This window comes from Rana temporaria, chromosome 10 (genome assembly GCF_905171775.1).
Source record: "Rana temporaria chromosome 10, aRanTem1.1, whole genome shotgun sequence".
NCBI classification, from domain to species: Eukaryota; Metazoa; Chordata; class Amphibia; order Anura; family Ranidae; genus Rana; species Rana temporaria.
The window spans coordinates 79,807,477-79,828,780 of record NC_053498.1 but is presented as its reverse complement, the minus strand read 5'-3'; the positions used below and the strand labels follow the sequence as shown (position 1 = coordinate 79,828,780).

At 39.8% G+C, this 21,304-nt stretch overlaps 1 protein-coding gene across 1 annotated transcript in view; it reads right to left on the bottom strand.

Annotated features, from left to right (window-relative positions):
• Positions 1–21,304, bottom strand: part of LOC120915224 (alpha-tectorin-like) — a 128,870-nt gene that overhangs the window by 48,819 nt on the left and 58,747 nt on the right. Inside the window, exons 6-7 of the mRNA XM_040325555.1 lie at positions 18,790–19,360; positions 1,232–1,824 (exon numbers count right to left, since the gene is read on the bottom strand). Of these exons, the coding sequence (XP_040181489.1) occupies positions 1,232–1,824; positions 18,790–19,360 (1,164 nt within the window). The remainder of the gene's footprint in view (positions 1–1,231; positions 1,825–18,789; positions 19,361–21,304) is intronic.

Sequence of the window (21,304 nt, the reverse complement as noted above, 5' to 3'; positions counted from 1 at the left end):
AATTTAACTGTAAGCAGAGTCAGATTCATAATTAGGAACAAAAGGCCTGTGCTTATATTGGCCACATTTCTTTCCTATTATCAATAGAAATACATTAATCTAATATACAATTTTTGGACATGCTCACAATGTTTTAAACTAGGTCCATAGCAGTATAGCAAGGAATGTCCTATGTAAGGCTAAGTTAACACTATTGCAGCTCTGTCTGGGTGCGTTTGAATCATTTGAATGGGCTGCTGTACCGGAAGGAAACACAGACCCTTTTTCCAAAACTGACTCACAGGAAACTACATGGTCCTGCAGAATCATGTGGTTTCCCACACTGGAAAACTTGTCATGTTTTCAGATGCGTGAGGATGCTAAGAATTAATGACATCCACGTGCGTCTGCTAAAGAGCAGCGCATTTGCCTGCGGGTGTGAGACCGTGTGAGATTTACACACACTATGACACCTGCAATAGTGTGAACCTAGGCTAAAGCCCTATTCAGACTTGGGAATTGGACCAGCAGGGGTTCGTGCAGCTATTTGTTGTTGACACTAAATCAATCACTCGTGCAGTCTGTGTTCAGGGCCAATCACATGCAGGTAATCGCTGCATGAGCAAATACATGCAATTAGCCATGTATAACTGCAGGAGCTGTCAGACTCCCATTAGTTTTATTGGGGCTTACTGCCCCCAACCTACTGGGTCTCATGTAGCTAATTGAAAATGGCCCATTAACTGCTATATCATCAGTGCCCAACAGTGCCGCCTTATCAGTGCCCATCAGTGCAGCCTCATCAGTGCCCATCAGTGAAGGAGAAAACAAAATTTTATAACAGAAACAAAGAAACATTTTTTTTCAAAAATGTCGGTCTTTTTTGGTTTGTTTAGCAAAAAATAAAAACCCCAGTGGTGATCGAATACCACCAAAAGAAAGCTCTATTTGTGGGAAGAAATGTATAAAAAATTTAGTTTGGGTACAATGTTATATGACCGCGCAATTGTCATTCAAGTGTGACAGTGCTGAAAGCTGAAAAGTGTCCTGGGCATGAAGGGGCAGAAGTGTCTGGTATTGAAGTGGTTAAATTAAAATAATTTTGAGACATGTCTTAATATTTTTTTTCTTCACAATTAAACAATTGAATGAACATTTTCTTCAAACATCCTGTAGAACTGCAGTAAACTTTAGTTTAGCTGTGAGAAATATGTAATAAAAAATAATTATCTTATTATTTATGTTTGCCTACCTTAATCTCTGAGGTGCTGCCTCCGCCAATTCGTATCTCTTGCTTGGCCACCTGAATTCTTAGTGGTCTGAGCCAGTTGGGGCCTGAGTCTGGTTTCTTCTTGCTGATGTCAATCTCAATAAACTCTGTCTTTTCTGAGCAAGTCTTTAACAGAGTATAAGAATATTCTACTGGATAAGGGAAGCTCACTGAGTCAAATGTGTGCATCACCTGATTTTGGCTTACAAGACATACACTTTCCCTTCTGGGGTAGCAGCCTTGATATCCATTTTCCACAGAGCAGATCTCACCATCTCGACAGCTGGTGTTGAAGCAAACAATATCCCCTCCATTTTCACACCAGCACTGTACAGTGCAGTCTGCAGAGGTCCAGAAGGAATCACCAACCACATAATATTTTCCAGCCATCTCACAGCCACATTTGCTTACAGGAACGCATGAGTCTGCACTCAACACATACCCAATATCACACTCACATCCCTCCGAGCATGGGCTGCTGCAGTACTGAGGCGCTGTGAGGTCAGAACAAGTGGCTGGACAGCTGCTTGTACATACTGAGTAATGGCTGAATTCTGAACACTGGATAGCCGAGGCTGCAAAAAAGACAGTAAAGTAAAATAAATACATGAGGACCAAAATCCTAGGATTAAAACTATCCATCTGGACTCCTTCTGCATAATAAATACAAGCCCTGACTTTTGTATAACCTCTAAAATAAACTGAAATTAATTGGCTGTCCATTATTGAAAGTCTTTATTATTGTGACAAATAAAATTGTATCTGGATACACACATTGACTTTGTGTTCTCATCCTTTTATAACTTCATTTCTGAAATTATTTGTTATGGTTTCTTTGTATGGATGGATTGCATGGCTTGTTACCGACATGTGGTGAAAATTGTATGCCAGTAGTACTTTTAGAAATATATTCACCTAGAGTTTGCGTGTACGCTTTGGTCAATATGCTCTTTCATTCTTATATACGCAGGGACTCTACTACATAAGCCCATCTCAGAACTATGGAAATGTGAACGCGTCTTGGCAACACATATTTTTATGGTCACTAAACAAACCATAGCAAAGGCGTAGAAAACACCTCTCCTCTCCTTTGAGGAGGTGAAGAGTCTGGTGCATGGTACATTGACGAACAAAAAGCTTACGGCTATACTCATGGACGCTATGGACACATTTCCTAAGACTTGGCAACCCTGGTTGGACCAGTTTCCAGCCATGGGCCCGCATTCTCGCTTCTTGGACTGGCATAGCTGCCCAGGCTGGTTTTGGATCCCCAGGGACGGGGCCTACTTTCTTCCTTATGACTCATTTCTCTTTGGTTTCTTACTTTGATGCCGCGTACACACGATCAGTCCATCCAATGAGAACGGATCAATGGACCGTTTTCATCGATTAACCGATGAAGCTGACTGATGGTCCCTTGCGCCTACACACCATCGGTTAAAAAAACGATCATGTCAGAACCCGGTGACGTAAAACACACGACGTGCTGAAAAAAACGAAGTTTAATGCTTCCAAGATTCTAAGCATGCGTGGATTTTTAACCGATGGCTGTGCCTACTAACGATCGGTTTTGACATATCGGTTAGGAATCCATCGGTTAAATTTAAAGCAAATTGGCTTTTTTTAACCGATGGCGCCCACACGCGATTGGATTTGACCGATGAAAATGATCCATCCGACCATTCTCATCGGTTTAACCGATCGTGTGTACGCGGCATGACTCTCCCTCTTGTTCCTTTCTTCTTACTTCTTTCTCTATTTTCTCCTTATTTTTTATTTACGGTTATTTAACGCCACCTGCCAGTATACGTAGTCTATTTTTTGCTCTCTGGTCTTATTTTTGGGGCAATTTTTTTCACCTCTTATTTTGAGGTATAGCTTTATGGTCTCTGGGTGGGGGTGAAGCCTTCCTTCATATCAGGAAGTTTATGGGATAGCTCCTCCCCCACTTTTCAAATAATGTATTTATTTATTTTCTTTTCATAAATATAATTTATATCCATTTTATCCTTAGGTCCTTGTGAGTACCCCTGAACTTTATTTTTACCTACAAATATAGGTCAATCCCAGGTATCGTATGATACTTCTTATGGGATGATCTTCGAAATATTGCTTGCTTGGCATACTTTCTAGGCTTTAAATCTTTGTAGTTACTGTCTAATTAATAATAAGCCTACTTCTCTGCAGTGTATATGTTACCATTCTCAAATTACTTTCCGCCACTGACTTTGGTTTCTGTTCATTGTTTTTTGAGCTTGTCTTTATTCAATAAAAATATTGTGAAATAAAGATATTCTCCTAGAAAGATGGTGAGGCGTTCAATACTTATTTTACTCACTGTATTTATGTACTGTATATATAGTACTGTGCAAAAGTTTTAGGCAGGTGTAAAAAAAATGCTGTAAATTTGGATTTCTCTTCTGTTCCTACTTTTAATTTTGGTAATTGATAAAAAAAGACTATTAACACTTTTATTTCGGAAAGTATTCCTAATTTACAGAATTTTTCACACCTCTCTAAAACTTTTGCATAATACTGTATATATAAAAAAAGAAAATAAGGCTTACTAAAAAAATAGCCTCTATTCGTGAAAATAGAAGAAATAATTGGCTCATCTAGGGACCTTAACCTGTAATATAATACTCCTTGGCAGTGACATTTTACTTTTTACAGCCGAGAGTTAAAAAGTGTCAGGACAGCATCTGGAATGGGAAAACCCCAAAATAAGCTTAATGGGCAAATGCACCTGCAATGGTAGGATATCAGTCATTGCAATTTCTTCAATCCTACGTGTACTGAATGAAGCCAAATAGGGCTCTCTGTTTCAAAGAATTAGATCCTAGGGTTTTCCCATTCCAGATGCTGTCCTGACACTTTTTAACTTTTGGCTGGAACAGTAAATTGTCACTGCCAAGGCGTATTATATTACAGGTTAAGGTTCCTTAATGAGCCAAGTATTTCTTCTATTTTCACGAATAGAGGCTATTTGTTTTAGTAAGTCTACTTTTCCTTTCTTATATATACAGTATTATGCAAAAGTTTTAGACAGGTGTGAAAAATGCTGTAAATTAGGAATACTTTCAGTTAATAGATTATTTTGCCATCTATTGGCTTTCCAAATCTGCATCTGTGTCAAATGTTTTTGGACTTTAAAAATATGTTTTACTCATATTTCAGATTTTCTACAAACCCACATATGTCATCATAAATATCTAGTTTTTTTTCTTATAAAGATGCAAAGGGACTGATGTATAAAAAGTGTGAAATAAGAAAAAAAGGTGTTCCCATGGCAATCGATTAACTTCCAGCTGCTATTTCTACAATACAGATCTGAAAATAAAAGAACGATTGCAATTGGCTGCTATAGACAACAAGAAATCTTCTTATCAGCATACTTTTCATACATCATCACTAGAGAAGGAATGCAAGCAAAGAATCGATTGCAGCTGGATATAGTTATCGTGATTCCCTGTAGATGATTGGATGAAGCACAAGACTGATAAAAATTGGTATTAAACATAAGGGGACTTTTTTTCACATAAGATAATTATGTTTTTAATATACATGTGTATATTTATTGCAGCGCTGTATCATAAGATTTATTAAAACATTATTTTTTATTACTTATGAAATCAATAAAAGAATAATAATAAAAGTTTATATATGTATGTTGCATTTATAAGTATGCATACACTGTCCGGAAACCTTTTTTGTTATTGTTCTTTCATATATTCCTATATCATAGATACTGTATTTATTGGCGTATAACACTCACTTTTTTACCCTGCAAATCGGTTGCAAATAGTGTGTGCATGTTTTACGTCGATACTGCAATTTGGGCTGCGTTGGAGAGAACAGGGAGGGGGGTGGGATGAGTGCCATCAGATTACATACAGCGAGAATCTCCTGTTTACTCAGCAGCCTCTGTAACAGGAAGTCCCGTCTCCTGGTCCAGGAGGCGGGACTCTGTATTAAAGAGGAAACAGGAAATTCTCGCTGTATGTAATCTGATGGCACTCATTCTGCCCCCATCCCTGAGATGGGCATTGATAAGGCTGCGTGTATGGCAATAGGGAGGCTGCAGATGGGCATTGATGGGCATATGGGCATTGATCAAGCTGCATTGATGGGCAATTGTGAGGCTACAGATGGGCATTGAGCACTCTGCATTGATGGGCAATTGTGAGGCTACGGATGGGTATTGATGGGCAATTGTGAGGCTACAGATGGGCATTGATCAAGCTGCATTGATGGGCAATTGTGAGGCTACGGATGGGTATTGATGGGCAATTGTGAGGCTACAGATGGGCATTGATCAAGCTGCATTGATGGGTAATTGTGAGGCTACAGATGGGCATTGATCAAGCTGCATTGATGGGCAATTGCGAGGCTACAGATGGGCATTGATCAAGCTGCATTGATGGGCAATTGTGAGGCTACAGATGGGCATTGATCAAGCTGTATTGATGGGTAATGGGGAGGCTGCAGATAGGCATTGATCAAGCTGCATTGATGGGCAATTTTGTGGCTGCAGATGGGCATTGATCAGGCTGCATTGATGGGCACTGACCCTTATTTTGCTTCAAAGTTCTTTATTTAAAATGTATGTTTATTTCCTGAAACTTCCCTCTTAAAATGAAGGTGCGTGTTATACGCCTGTGCGTGTGAGGTTACAGATGGGCATTGATCAAGCTGCATTGATGGGCAATTGTGAGGCTACGGATGGGCATTGATCAAGCTGCATTGATGGGCAATTGTGAGGCTACAGATGGGCATTGATCAAGCTGCATTGATGGGCAATTGTGAGGCTACAGATGGGCATTGATCAAGCTGTATTGATGGGCAATGGGGAGGCTGCAGATGGGCATTGATCAAGCTGCATTAATGGGCAATTTTGAGGCTGCAGATGGGCATTGATCAGGCTGCATTGATGGGCACTGACCCTTATTTTGCTTCAAAGTTCTTTATTTAAAATTCATGTTTATTTCCTGAAACTTCTCTCTTAAAATGAAGGTGCGTGTTATACGCCTGTGGGTGTTATATGCCGATAAATACGGTAATTGTTTAAAAGAATGATTTTTCATGCCCACAAAAACTCTATTTCCAGATAAAAGAACTCCTAGCAGGAAACTTTCATTCTTTCAGATATGTAAAAAGAAACATTTTGCATTCCTTAATTTGTTTCTTCATTATGGAGAAAAATGATCATGAGTTGCCTATTGGCCATTAGAAAATCAAATTAACATTTTGAGAATGAACATTTTCATACATAATGCATTAAACACTCTATGGCTATCTTAACACAGCCTTCACAAGGCTAAAAATCTCAGAGTTTTTTCTAACCTAAAAAGTCATTTAAAGTTTGTAATTTTGCACTGTTTAAAGAAGTTTGAATTAAGGAGTAGTGGTGCATAAGAGCACTGTCAAAAATAAATATGTATTTTTTTACTTACTATAAAACCACTATATATAGCCCTTGCTAGCTTGGGTAGAAGGGATTAGAACTACACCAAAGACCTAAGATTTTATACTCCAAAAAACAGTTGATGCTAAAAAATGCTGGGTAGCTCCTGGGCATATTTAAAGGGTAAGTTCACCTTTACAGAAAACTCTGTAGGGTGAACTTACACAGGTCCCCCTCCTTAACCCCCATAACCCCCCCCCCCCCCCCCCCAGTCCCGCTGACTTGGACCATGGCAATCTCCGGTTCTAAACACCTGGTATATCCACGCCAGGAGTCCGGGGCTTAGAAATCCTTGAGCTGAATATTCCAATTAGCAGCCGCATAAATGCAAAGCAGCCCTTCATCTAAAACAACCGCTTATTCTAGTTGATTCTAGGTGATACTCTTTCTTAATAAGATCTTATATTGTAAAATAATCTTTTTAAAAACACTTTACTTGGAATGTAGAAGTACGTTCTAGGGATTGGGATGTGAATACCTAACCAAAAGATATACAATGGTATTGTAAAAGAGATGTAATTCTTTCATGTTGTGGCAGCAATGGAGAAGGCATACCCCAAAGTCTGCATTAGAGGTTCAGTGTAATTGCTACCCCTAAAGTCTGAAGTGATAACAGAAGCAAATAATATGTCTATTAATCCATTTTGATGACTTTTTCCCTGGAACCCCTCCTCATTTTAAACCTCATATCAATACAGTGATGTGACTATGGGGTTGATTTACCAAAACTGAAGAGTGCAAATTCTGGTGCAGCTTTGCATAGAAGCCAATCAACTTCTTTTTTTTTGTCAAAGCTTAATTGAACAAGCTGAAGTTAGAAGCTGATTGGCTACCATACACCGCTGCACCAGATTTTGCACTCTCCGGATTTAGTAAATCAATCCCTATGGTTTTTAGTACATGCAATGCACCCTGGCCCTCTTACTGTTTGCTAGCTTTTACTTACCTCTAAGGCCGCGTACAGACGAGCAAACATGTACGATGAAACCGGTCCGCCGGACCGTTTTCACCGTACATGTCTGCCCGGGGATTTCTGTATGATGGCTGTACTCACCATCATACAGAAATCCGCGCGTAAACAATACGCGGGGCGTGGCCGCGCCGTCGCCTCGACGGTGACGCGGCAACGTGGGCGGCCCTGCCAGTTCAATGCTTCCACGCATGCGTCGAAGTCATTCGACGCATGCGAGGGATGGCGGGCGCTCGGACATGTACGGTAGGTCTGTACAGACGACCGAACATGTCCGAGCGGACAGGATTCCAGCGGGCTGTTTCTAAACAAGTTTGGAAATATTTGCCCGCTGGAAAAAGGCCCGGCGGGCAAATGTACGCTGGAATCCTGTCCGCTCGGGCCTACACACGACCGAACATGTCTGCTGAAACTGGTCCGCGGACCAGTTTCAGTAGACATGTTCGGTCGTGTGTATGGGGCCTAATAGGCTCTGGGCCCCCTCTTCATTTGGTGCACCCACAGATACAGTAAGTGCATATTTAATAGGGGCTTTGTCCTCAATATTTCTCCTAAAGAAATGGGATTTTAACAAACCTAATTTTTACAGCATATGTGTGGCTGGACCTATTTTGTGAGGTGGCGTTGTTGTTGCAGTTTTTGCAATACAATTTTGGAGATATAGTGCACTATTTTATGTGTACCATAACCACTTGCCGACCAGCCGCCGTCATTATACTGCAACAGGTTGGCGCGGCTGCACAAATTGCCGTAGGTGTATATGTCGGACGCTTTAAGACTGACAAAGGGCACGCGTGCGGCCACAGGCGATGCGCGTGGCCGGCGGCCACGATGTACGTCGGCCACCCACAATCGCTTCTCAAAGAGCTAGAATGGGGATCTGTGTATGTAAACAAACAGATCCCCGTACTGAGAGGGGTGTAAAGAGAGATCTGTTGTTCCTAGTGATCAGTAACAGCGATCAGTCTCTACCTCCAGTCAGTCCCATCCCTCCACCGTTAGAAACACCTCCCTATGGAACACTTAATCCCTTGATCGTGCCTTGGGTTTACCCCTTCTCTGCTAGTGACATTTATACAGTAATCAGCAGCTACTTTTAGCTCTGATCGCTGTATAAAATTCACTGGTCCCAAAAAAGTGTCAAAAGCGTCCGACCTGTTCACCACAATGTTGCAGTCCCACTAAGAATTGCAGATTGCCACCATTACTAGTAAAAAATTAATAAATAATAAAAATGCCATAATGCTATCCCCTATTTTGTAGACACTATGGGCCAGATTCAGAAAGATCAGCGGATCTTTCTGCTGGCGTAACGTATGTCATTTACGTTACGCCGCCGCAAGTTTTTCAGGCAAGTGCTTTATTCACAAAGCACTTGCCTGTAAAGTTGCAGTGGCGTAGCGTAAATCACGCGGAATTCAAATTCGGTGGGTAGGGGGCGTGTATCATTTAAATGAAGCGCGTCCCCGCGCCGAACGAACTGCGCATGCGCCGTCCGTAAAATATCCCAGTGTGCATTGCTCCAAATGACGTCGCAAGGACGTCATTGGTTTCGACGTGAACGTAAATTACGTCCAGCACTATTCACGGACGAGTTACGCAAACGGCGTAAAATTTTGAAATTGTGAAGCGGGAACGACGGCCATGGCATGTTTATCTTTACGTGGCGTATCTCTTACGGAAGCGGCGTATCTTTACTGCGATGGGCAAGCGTACGTTCGTGAATCGGCGTATCTACTCATTTGCATATTCTACGCCAAACTCAATGGAAGCGCCACCTAGCGGCCAGTGTAAATATTGCACCCTAAGATACGACGGAGCTGGCCGTCGTATCTTAGGCAGGTTTAAGAGTATCTCAGTTTGAGCAAACACTTAAACATACGACGGGTTTAGATTCCGAGTTACGTCGGCGTATCTACTGATACGCCGGCGTAACTCTTTGTGAATCTGCCCCTATAACTTTTGTGAAAACCAATCAATATACGCTTATTGCGATTTTCTTTACCAAAAATATGTAGAAGAATACATATTGGCCTAAACTGATATTAAAAATTTGGGGAATAATTATTATAGCAAAAAATATAATATTTTGTTTTCAAAATTGTCTCTTTTCTAGTTTAAAGCGCAACAAATAAAAAACACAGTGGTGATCAAGTACCATGAAATCCAAGAACACAACATAAATAAGGTACTAACATAAAATCCCTTTTAACCAGCATTACTAACAAACATAAAGGGAAAACAGCAAAAATGTTAACCTAATCACTGATGTTATAATAGGAAACAATACAGTGCAAAAGAAAGCTTTTTTTTTTTACCAAAAGAAAGCTCTATTTGTGGGAAAAAGAGGACATAAATTTTGTTTGCGTACAACGTTACATGACTGCTCAATTGCCAGTTAAAGTGACGCAGTGCCGTATCGCATACAATGGCCTGGTCATTAAGGGGGCAAATCCTTCCAGTCCTTAAGTAGTTAAAATTCCCATTGATTTGTTCCCTTTTTTGCTCAGATTATGCACTGTATTGTTCCCTATTAGAACATAAGTGATTAGGTAAAAAAAAATATTTTCTGTTTTCCCTTTATGTTTGTTATTAATGATGGTTAAAAGTGATTTTATGTTTGTACCTTATTTGTGTTATGTTCTTGGATGTCATGGTTGATTTTCCAGTGAATGCAGATTCCAGTGAAAGTTTCAAAAGTACATATGTGGGAATGTAATCAGGAAAGCTACTGGTATTTCAAGCCATCTGGAAGCCAGTGAATATGCCTATTGTAGTTGACTGGTGTAATAGGAAGCCCTGTTGTGGCTGTTTAACACAACCTGTTTAATCTTTTGTCCTACACCGAGTACCAGCTAAAAATAAAAATTACCTTCTACAAATTGTAGGAACAGATGACAGTTTACAGACTGCAGAGAAAAACAACAGGCAGCATGGGGGCTGGGTGCTGACCAGTCTTATCTTACAGTACTGGACTCCTGGGTTATATTAGATGGAAACCCTACATGGATGGTAATTTGTTTTCTAAAGCACTGCCTATAAAAGACATTTACCAAGTTAGATTTTTTTAATTTTTTCATCCTTTTCACATTTTAGAGCTGATTATTTACAATAACCTTTTTTTCAACCACTTCTTGTTTACATGCACTTTTTTTATCACAAATACTAGTAAACATTTGGGAAGATAGCAGAGCATAAAGCAATATTAAAGCGGAGCTCCAGCCCCCCAATAATTAAAAATCAGCAGCTACAAATACTGTAGCTGCTGACTTTTAATATTAGGACACTTACTTGTCCAGAGATCACACGATGTCTGCACCCCAGCCGATTTTTCTATCGTCTCCCGGGTGCTGCCACTCCTTGTAAGAGAAACCATCAGCTGGTTCCCTACTGCTCATGCGCAAAGTGCGCTGCACTTTCTGAATTGCCTGCTGTCGGTGGAAGGTGGAGACGTCCCGAACTTTGGTGGAACCTCACCGCGGTAAGGACTCCCAGGAGTGGGGACGGGTACCTGTCAAAAAAAGATACCCACCCCCCTCAACGAAAGGTGCCAAATGTGGCAGCAAAGGGGGGAGGAAGTAAACAAGCACAGCTTCCCCTGTTGGCTGGAGCTCTGCTTTAACCATTTCTCTACCGCCCATTGTCATATGACGTCTGCAGGAACACTCTGTCCCTCCGGGCGGGCGTCATATGACGTCCTTGGCTTCCAGGCCGCCTGGCACCCGCGATTGCTCGTCACAGAGCAGGGACGTGGATCTGTATGTGTAAACACATACAGATCCACATCCTGTCAGGGAGAGGAGACCGATCACATGTTCCTTCTATATAGGAACACCGATCGGTCACCTCTCCTCATCAGTCCCCTCCCCCCACAGTTAGAATCACTCCCTAGGTATCATATTTAACCCCTTGATCGCCCCCTCGTGTTAAACCCTTCCCTGACAGTGCTTTCTATAAAGTAATCAGTGCATTTTTATAGCACTGATCGCTTTGTAAATGTCAATGGTCCCAAAATAGTGTCAAAAGTGTCTGATGCGTCCGCTGCAATGTCACAGTCATGATAAGATCACTGATTACTAGTAAAAAAAAAATGTTTTACATAAATCTATCCCATATTTTGTAGACGCTATGACTTTTGCGCAAACCAATCAATATATGCTTATTGCGAATTTTTTACCAAAAATATGTAGAAGAATACATATCGGCCTAAACTGAGAAAAAAAATGTTTAATAAAAAATTGGGATATTTATTATAGCAAAAAGTAAAACATTTTGTGTTTTTTTCAAACTTGACGCTATTTTTTTGTTTAAAGCGCAAAAAATAAAAACCGCAGAGGTGATCAAATACTACCCAAAAAAAGCTCTATTTGTGGGGGGAAATGTATTTGGGCACAGTGGCCTGGGCAGGAAGGGGGTGAAAATGCCCTGTATTGAAGTGGTTAAAGGCTGATTATGTGCAAAGACCAAAGATGCTTTTGTACACCTTTTGGTTGTATTTATAGAAAATGGGTGGCTGGGACAGGGAATACACTAAAACTGGCCATAGATGGGTAATTTTTTGTTTGTTTAACCAGCGGGCTAAATGAAAAAAATAATAATAAATTCCTCCATCCACACATGTAAAGCCCCCTGATGGGACATTCTGACAGCGGGACTTTCCACTGTATTCTACATCAGTGGCTACAGCTGCTGACTGAAAACAGTTTTCCAACATTCCTGTTTGACAAAAGTTGATCTAACAATCGACTGAGCTTCGATCCATCTATGGTAGCTTTAGAATAAACTGTATATAGTAACATGTATATGGGATCCTTTACTCAAGTTGTCTAATAGGCAGAAGCTTTAGTTTTAGTATGTGCATTTTATTTAATTGCTTATGATTCTTCGTAGCATCAAATCCTGTGACTAACAAATCCCATAGCTGGTACTGCAGCATTTTTTATAACTTTAAAGCAGAGCTCCCCCCAAAAGGGGAAGCTCTGCTGGTTTGCTTCCTCCCCCCCTCCCCACACATTTGGCACCTTTTGGGGGAGGGAGCATGTACCTACTCTTGACAGGTACATGTCCCCACTTCTAGGAGACCTCACCGCGGCGAGGTCCCCTGAAAGTTCAGACCCCTCCGCCTCCCACCACCACCGGGCTATTCGGTTTCCCTTACAAGGAATGAGAGCGGCGGCACCCGAAAGCCAATAGAAAAAGTGTCTGGGGTGCCAACATCGTGGGATCCCTGGACAGGTAAGTGTCCTAATAATAAAAGTCAGCAGCTACAGTATTTGTAGGTGCTGACTTTTAATTTTTTGGTGAGGAAGCTGGAGCTCTGCTTTAAGAAATCTATACAGATTTAGTCCAGATCAAGGCATAAACAAACTCATTATTGTACAACAAAAACAAAAACGAGTAACAAATCTTCTTGAATAAGAATGAAAGTTATATACAGTATACAGTATACACAGTACATTTTCAAATGAAACATTAAAAAATGAAATACAAGTGGACTTCTGTAGGATATTCTTCAATTTGGCAAGTTAGAAGGGTGTTCACTCCAGCCTGAACCACTATTATCAATGTGTGACTGCAGTATGCCTACAGTCACACATTGGGTGTGACTGTAGGCTTAGGTCCGCCTAAAAAAATAAAATAAAAGCCAGCAGCTACAAATACTGCAGCTGCTGACTTTTAATAAATGGACACTTACCTGTCCAAGGTGCCCGCGATTTCGGCAGACGAAGCCGATCAATCGCTCGGCTGTCAACTGCCCCCGCCGCCATCATCTGTGAGAGAATCAGGAAGTGAAGCATTGCGGCTTCACTTCCTGGTTCCCTACTGCGCATGCGCGAGTCACGCTGCACGTCCTCACTGGTCCCTGATGTCTTCTGAGACCTGTGTGTTTCCCAGAAGACAGTGGGGGGGTTGGGGAAGTGGCGTGACCCCTGCGGGGATCCGTGCCTGGAAGTGGGTTCAAATACCTGTAATATACAGGTATCTGCACCCCTCTCCCCCCTAAAAGGTGCCAAATGTGAAACCGGAGCAGGGGAGGTTTCCGAAAAGTGGAGGTTCCATTTTTGTGTGGACCTTCGCTTTAGGATTATTCATTTTGGCATTATGAGAGTTACTATAATGGAACTAATTTTATCTTGCCATAGATATGAGGTGTGGGTCATTAAATAAAGCCATTTTGAGCCAGACAGGCTGACGGAAAAAGCAACAAAATTTAACCATCCTATAAGCAGGGGAAATGACTGGACAAGTCTGCCCTTATCTGATATCTATTGTTCCCCTGGAGGTAAAATTATCTTGACTTCTTCCAGTTTCTTTGTCGAAAGTTATAACTATAAACATTAAGTGCACAAACAATCTGAGCATTCATGCAACATGTTTATGGCGGTATACTGTAAAAAATAAATAAAAAATCTTCTAATTAAATTTTCCTGCATATCCAATGATCATATAATGTCTATGACCATCAAGATTGGGTAATCAACGTATATGGAAGGCAAGTAGGGGAGATACCTTTTTCATGGCCCTTCACAGAGGAACTGAGGCAGAAATGTTGTTTTTAGTTTAAGCTAAAACCACTTTGGGCTAGTTTACTAAGGCACACAGTTCGAATCTTGGCCGGTTCAGCAGGAACCTGCTGAGATTCGAACTGTGTGTGGGCAGGCTGAATGTACATGAAAAAACAAACACAATGACGGTGCAAAAGAGGGAGATTTGAACCACAATACCACAAAAAGTTGATAAATAAATTGTTATAAAAAGGGAAGGGGAGGAAGGGAAACAAAAAGACCAGTAACTGGATAATAATAAAAAGGATGGTAATGAAAGTCCCAATATTTAAAGTTCGTATATAAACAGTTCAAAATTACATATTCACCATGGCAGCACTTTGGAGAGTGAAGCAAGACTCTGTAATAGCAAAAACAAAAAGAAAAAATGTGCCTACTAAGTGCAGTATGTCTGATAATATGGAATTTTTTAATTCATTTAAACAGCCAAATGGCTACTCACTAAAAAGTAGTACAAAATGCGCACATAAAAAGGGGAAGTGTAGTCACTGTAGATCGTCAGCCGGTGATGGTGGCTTCTCTGGTGAAGATATTGTTGGTTGCTGTCCAGGAAAGAAGCGAGTCAGAGCACTGCGGGAACAGCGAATCCCGGAAGTACCTGTTCGTGGCGTGCTTTCTGCCTGGAGCGCACAAGGCTCTCGGCGACAGGAAGTGACGTCAGACAGGGGCTCGTAGTGATGACGCATTTCACTGCTTCCACATTTTCATCAGATCCAAAAAAGGAGGTTGAAGACGAACATTAGATATTTCATACACTGCAGGCAGTTTTGTGCCATCCTGCACCTCTTCAGCTATTGTTTCAGTGGATAAATGTGGAGCACTCTAAAAATACACTACTGGCTTCTCTCTCTAGTGCCCACCCGACATCTCTAGTGAACAATATTCCATACAGCCAGTATTTGAGAGTTAGGTGTAATTGTACAAATGATGATGAAGAAAGTTGTGGCCCTTTTATTCTATTCCTTAATGAATGTATTTTCCTCTGGCACTCACTGCCTCTTCACATCAAAAGCAGAATCCACTTCCAGGCTGTTCTCAGTTCGTCAGAGACCAACATTTTTAGGATTTCTTTATCTTTAACATTTGACAGATTCTGGTGGCAGTTGTCCGTCTCCTCACTCCCTGCGCTCCTCTGCTCAACCCCTCACCTGAATCAATGTACCAATTTGATTGATCAATCAGCTTTGGTACAACCAGCATGACGGGTTTTACCTGCAATTATTGCTAGCGCCTGCTATAGCTTCTAGCAATAATCACTGTCTTCTCCAGGCGGGGACAGGTTCCACCGCCGTTCTCCATCCTCCTCCCGAGAGAAGACAATGCCCAGCAGGAGAGATTCCTGCATCAACACTGTCTATGTTGATGAGGGAATCAAGCTAATTTCTTTCCAGCAACCCGTGGTTGCAGGAAAGAAATTTGCTCCGTGTATGGCCAGCCTAACTTTGTCATCACCACCAACTTAATTAGAAGTTTCTCCATTGAAAAAATTGCTTTCATCCACTCAAAAAATAGTCCAATGTGTTGTACATCGTAGGTCTTTTTAGTTAGGAATTTGAATATTTAGTTTGTTTTCTTTCTTTGTTTACACATTGACAGAATTTTTTTTTAATATCTCAGTACAGATCCTGTCTGACCTTTTAGGGTGCATTGCCCATATGCTTTAGATAAGCTTTAGAAGTTATAATAAACCACCATTCAGGTTTCAGAATGCCATGCTTACACACCCAAGAACAGATTTTTTTTTTAAATCAAATCATTTGTGAACTGCTCTTCCAGCAATGTGTTATACACTATATTATTCAAAGTATTGGGAGTAAGTACTGCCTTTACATGAACATTAACTTTAATGACTTCCCAGTCTTAGTCCGTAGGGTTTAATATTGAGCTGGCCCCCCCTTTTGCAGCTATTACAGCTTCAACTCTTCTGGGAAGGCTGTCCACAAGGTTTAGGAGTGTGTCTATGGGAATGTTTGACCATTCTTCGGGAAGCACATTTGTAAAGTCAGGCACTGAGGTGAACGAGAAGGTCTGGCTCGCAGTCTGTGCTCTAATTCATTTCAAAAGTGTTCTATCGGGTTGAAGTCAAGAATCCTCCACCCCAAACTCGCTCATCCATGTCTTTATGGACCTTACTTTGTACACTGGTGCATATTCATTTTGGAACAGAAAGGGGCATCCCCAAACTGTTTCCATAAAGTTGGGAGCATGAAATCATCCAAAATGTCTTGGTATGCTGGTCCTGACCTCAACCCGATAGAACACCTTTGGGATTATTTACAGCTGAGACTGTGAGCCAGTCCTTCTCATCCATGTCAGTGCCTGACCTTACAAATGTGCTTCTAGAAAAAAATGGTCAAACATTCCCATAGACACACTCCTAAACCTTGTGGACAGCTTTTTCCGGAAGAGTTGAAGCTGTTATAGCTAAAAAGGGTGGGTCAACTCAATATTGAACCCTACGGACTTAGACTGGGATGCCATTAAAGTTCATGTTCATGTAAAGGCATGTGTCCCAATACTTTTGGCAATATAGGATATATATTGGACAAACCTTACGTAAAATTTGAGAAACATAGAAGCGAAATCAGGAGGGGTGACCAGTCGCATGCCATTTCTGAAATGCAAATCAATCAATCAACAGCTCACAATTACGGTTCACTGTAATTGAGGAAGTCAAATGTCCATCAAGAGGAGGGGACCTGGCTAGGCTGATACTCCCAGAGGGATTATATTGGATCTATACACTAGATACGTTATACCCAAAAGGTATGAATGAAGAATACAACTGTACAGTGTTTATTTGATCTGGTCTGGTTCCAGCTTAAGTTAGCCATACATTGTACAATCAGATTGAACGGTCTCCTTTAAATCCACCATTTACTTTATAGTGCTTAGATTTTCCCATTAAGTTGCTAATTAATAAGATTGTATAGGTTAGTCTACATAATGCGCAGTCTGTATATGCCAGTGTGGGATTGAACAGAGATTAAAAAGGTCTAATTATGTGGTGTATTGCCAGCTATAGAGATGGGTTTCGTCTCTGCTGTATATACAGTATGTATTATTTACTGTTTTCTTTTATGTGTAGTAGACATGTGCACTGCGTAATTATTTTTTTTTGGGTCATTCGTGACTGCAATTCGTACATTTGTAAATTCGTAAATTTGAAAATTCATAAATTTAAAATTCGTAAATTCCAAATATCGAAAATTGGAAAATCTGAAAATGAACTAACTAACTAACTAATAATAGCTAACTATTAAATTAAAGGTATTGGAATTTCCTTTTAAATTTGGCTGTTAGTGAACGCAACGAATACAAATTTATCCGAAGTTACAAATTATCCGAAATAACGAATGTCACATGTAACCAAATGGAACAGAACAAATTAATAATAAAATGTTTTTAATATTATTATTATTTATTATTAATTTGTTACTTTCTATTCGTTTAGATACGGCATTCGTTATTTCAGATAACTTTGCATTGTAAAGTCCAATACCTATAATTTAATGGTTAATACTTTTTGAGTTATTATTCGTTCGTTATTATTTCAGATTTAAAAAATGTTGGGTTTTTGAAATTCAAGTTTCCGAATTTCTGAATATTCAAATTTATAAATTAATGAATATTCAGAAAAATTTGCTAAAGAGGTCTTCATTAATTCGGATATTTCTGAATTAACAAATTTGTCCAAATTTGTTAAAAAACGAATTCGAAAAGGAAATTAATTGTACACGTCTAATGTGTAGAGTGTCTTAAATTGGGTGCACATTGCTTTTTGTAGTATCTGCTCTATACTTTCTCCTTTTCTAATCAGGGTATTTTTTATTTTTTTATCTTTTAGATTGTGAATCTTCAACAAGCTACTCTTCAGTCTCTGCGCCCTAAAATCCCAATCAGAGTTCTTGCCAAACATTATTTTTACCACACTTCTTGCATCTTTTTATTTTTGTTGTCCTTAGTCAAGCTAAGTTACACCCTGCCCCCGTGGAGTCTTAACTTCTCTGAATCTGGTTGGCACATTGTTGGCAATCTTGAGAGAAGGGTGGAGCCATGAGTGATGTCAATCCCAGAAACAGGAACCAGAAGTGATTTTACACACAGATGTCCTTGGGGCGTAGCTGATAGCAATAGTCATTGTATGTATGGAACATGTACTTAGCTGGTTAGTTAGGCAGGAGGTTCTTGATTATGTTGTTTTTTTCTTCCTCCTTTCTCTTTTCACCAGGGTCTGGCTCAGCTATCCTTGTATGTATTTCTGAACATCAACTGCTATATGACTTCAGCCTCTAACTGAAAGCACTAATTGAGAGGCGGTCGACTGCTGGTTTTCCAGCATACACATCCGTTCTGTTGAAACGGCTGTCAAACACAGGCCGAAATTTGCCCGGCTGTCACCCAACATTCAACCCGTGTGTACTAGGCTTAAGCACCCTTAAATATAATCTATTTTTTGGTTGTTAATGGTGTAGATAAAAGTGAAAACAAATACAGTATATATCAATTTAAGGTACATATATTTACTATATTTACTCACCACATCCAGTCTGTGTTCTCCAGTCACCAACAGTAATCCCTAGTGCTTGACAAATAAGCGCATAGGCCTGGATTGCCTGGCAAAGGCTAGTGCCATTGTCTCGAGAACTACAAAGGTCATATACACAGCTGTGGACAAAGGCAGTGGGATCCACTATGGTGCCACATTCCCACAGTGGACTTCCTGTGAGGTTAATAAACCCACAGTATTCTGAGGTAAAATAAAGTGACTCCATTGCTGAATCACATATACTGCAGTTATCTACACAGCCAGAGGAACACTTCCAGTCTGGATGATATACTCTCCAGCTATCTCCCAGATCTATGACAGATATAGCTGGTCTTCCATCTGAGCGGAGGGTATCATCTTCAGGATTCTTGTTGTAGTTTCCACACATCCCACAGGTAGAGTTGATGTATGTGCCAGGTACTGATATAGAAGCATAGTGTTCCCCATCATACATCACTAGTAGTCCAAAATCAGTTTCCACAGCAGTCGATAGTCCACTTTGGTATATTTTAATGGCTCCATGTTCTAAAATTATTGGAAGTGAAAATATCAGATTGTTTACCTGTAATAAAGCAAATGTGACTTGTGTTAATGGGTAAACAGTGTTTGTTTAAAGCAACACAAACTCCACACACATAAAACCACACTACTTAGAAAGCCAATATCCCTGTGGTAATGAAAAATAGTAATGATAAATAATGTTCAAAATGAAAAAGGAACCAATGTAAGGACCTGTGTCAAGGAGCTTTGGGCTTGTGTCAATGGCATTAATTTGACATCATTTTGAGATGCTACTCAGAACAAAATATATTTGGAGTGAATGGAAGTCAGAAAACACAGGCCCTTAATATGTGTTAATTAGCACAGTAGTTTTATGCATATGCAATGTATTTTGTAAAGACACAACGTTTATATAATGAACTGCTAAGTTTTCCCTGATCTTGGATGGCATGACTTACAGTAGCTTGTAGGAAAGCAATTTAGTAAGAATCACAATGTGGTTCCTCTTTGAGAATCTCAGGTAATTAAAAATGATTATGTTTTCTTTTCTTCTCAGACACTTTGTGGATTCAGATTTATCATACACAGATGGTGCATTGGTCGCCATTTTTGTTTTTACTTGAATTGTTTAATTATGGGCACTGATGGTCCCAATGCTAAGTAGATACAGTATACTTAACATGTATACCTAAAAATGAGGCGTAGTCTAAAATGGCTCAAAAATATGCCAGTCATTGTTAATTGCAGTATAATTTTACCCTTTTCTTCCCTTTTTTCTCAGTGTTTTACACAAAAGTCATTTTTAATTCATGGACATTTAAGATAATATGAGTTAGTTATCTAAATATTATACAAATTAATTACATGGAAATTCCTTTTTTTTTTTTTTTATTTTATTGCATGTATCTATAATTGGCCCCTAAATGATCTTCTGTGCATTCTCAGATGTAACTGCTCTGTGCTGACCCAAAATCTGATGGAGCACCTTAAAAGAAGTCAAGACCAGCTTCTTGCTGAGTATGCAGAATAGGGAAGATAATTTAAGGCCATATACAGCTTTATGCAGGCAGTGGTACTTATTCACAAATAATAGGATTATTCAAGAACAGTATATTCAGTGACAGCTTGCTTTAAATTTGACCTCTTTCCATATGAAAGTTCATCTATAATCCTTTCAGTTGCTTTGGTTTTAATATAGTAACTCCTAAATCATAAAAAAACGAAATATGTCAATATTACAAATTTTACAAAAGATCCAAGCAGAGGTGAGTTGTATTTTGTATCAAATGATTCACTTTAGCTTAATTTGTCTTTCTAGATTTTGGCAAGATTCTCCATGGTGGACAGACTGTAATATAGACAAGTCCGTCTCTAAATTCTTTACTGCTCGTTATCGCATCTTTCAGATAATTGATTTGGGGTGTTAAATGTCTTCCAGTTTTAAGCATATTTTTTAAAGCCCTCTTTGTCTGTTTTTGTATAATCATTTGGTTAGAATTCAACCCACTTTTCTGTTTCTCTTCTGTTCTTGTTACCCCTAATGAACCCTTAAGTTACAGAATGTAACAAAAAACCATTTGGAAGAAATAGCTGGACATTTGCCATAGATGCTAACAGACTGCAAATGGAGCCAAACTATTCGAGTTGTTGAAGTAAATTCACAAGGATGTGTATCAAAAAACCCTTATCTGCCTTTGAGCACACAAGAAAAAGAAAACGTAGGAAATGCAGTCTCATCTTATTGAGGTAATGCCCTTAGGTTGAAAAAACTGTAGTCTACTGATAGAACTACATTTACCTAATAAATGAATGGTATTTTTGCAATTTATGACCATTTTATGATACTAGATTATTATTGTCATGATAAATGAACATATTCTTCGCCGACTGCTCTGTCAAATAATTAAAACTTGAGAAAGCATAACTTAGAACAAACCTATGCTTTGGTCATGCAGGGTGGAACAACATATTTACACTCATGGATGGATTTATTAAATAGTGTTTT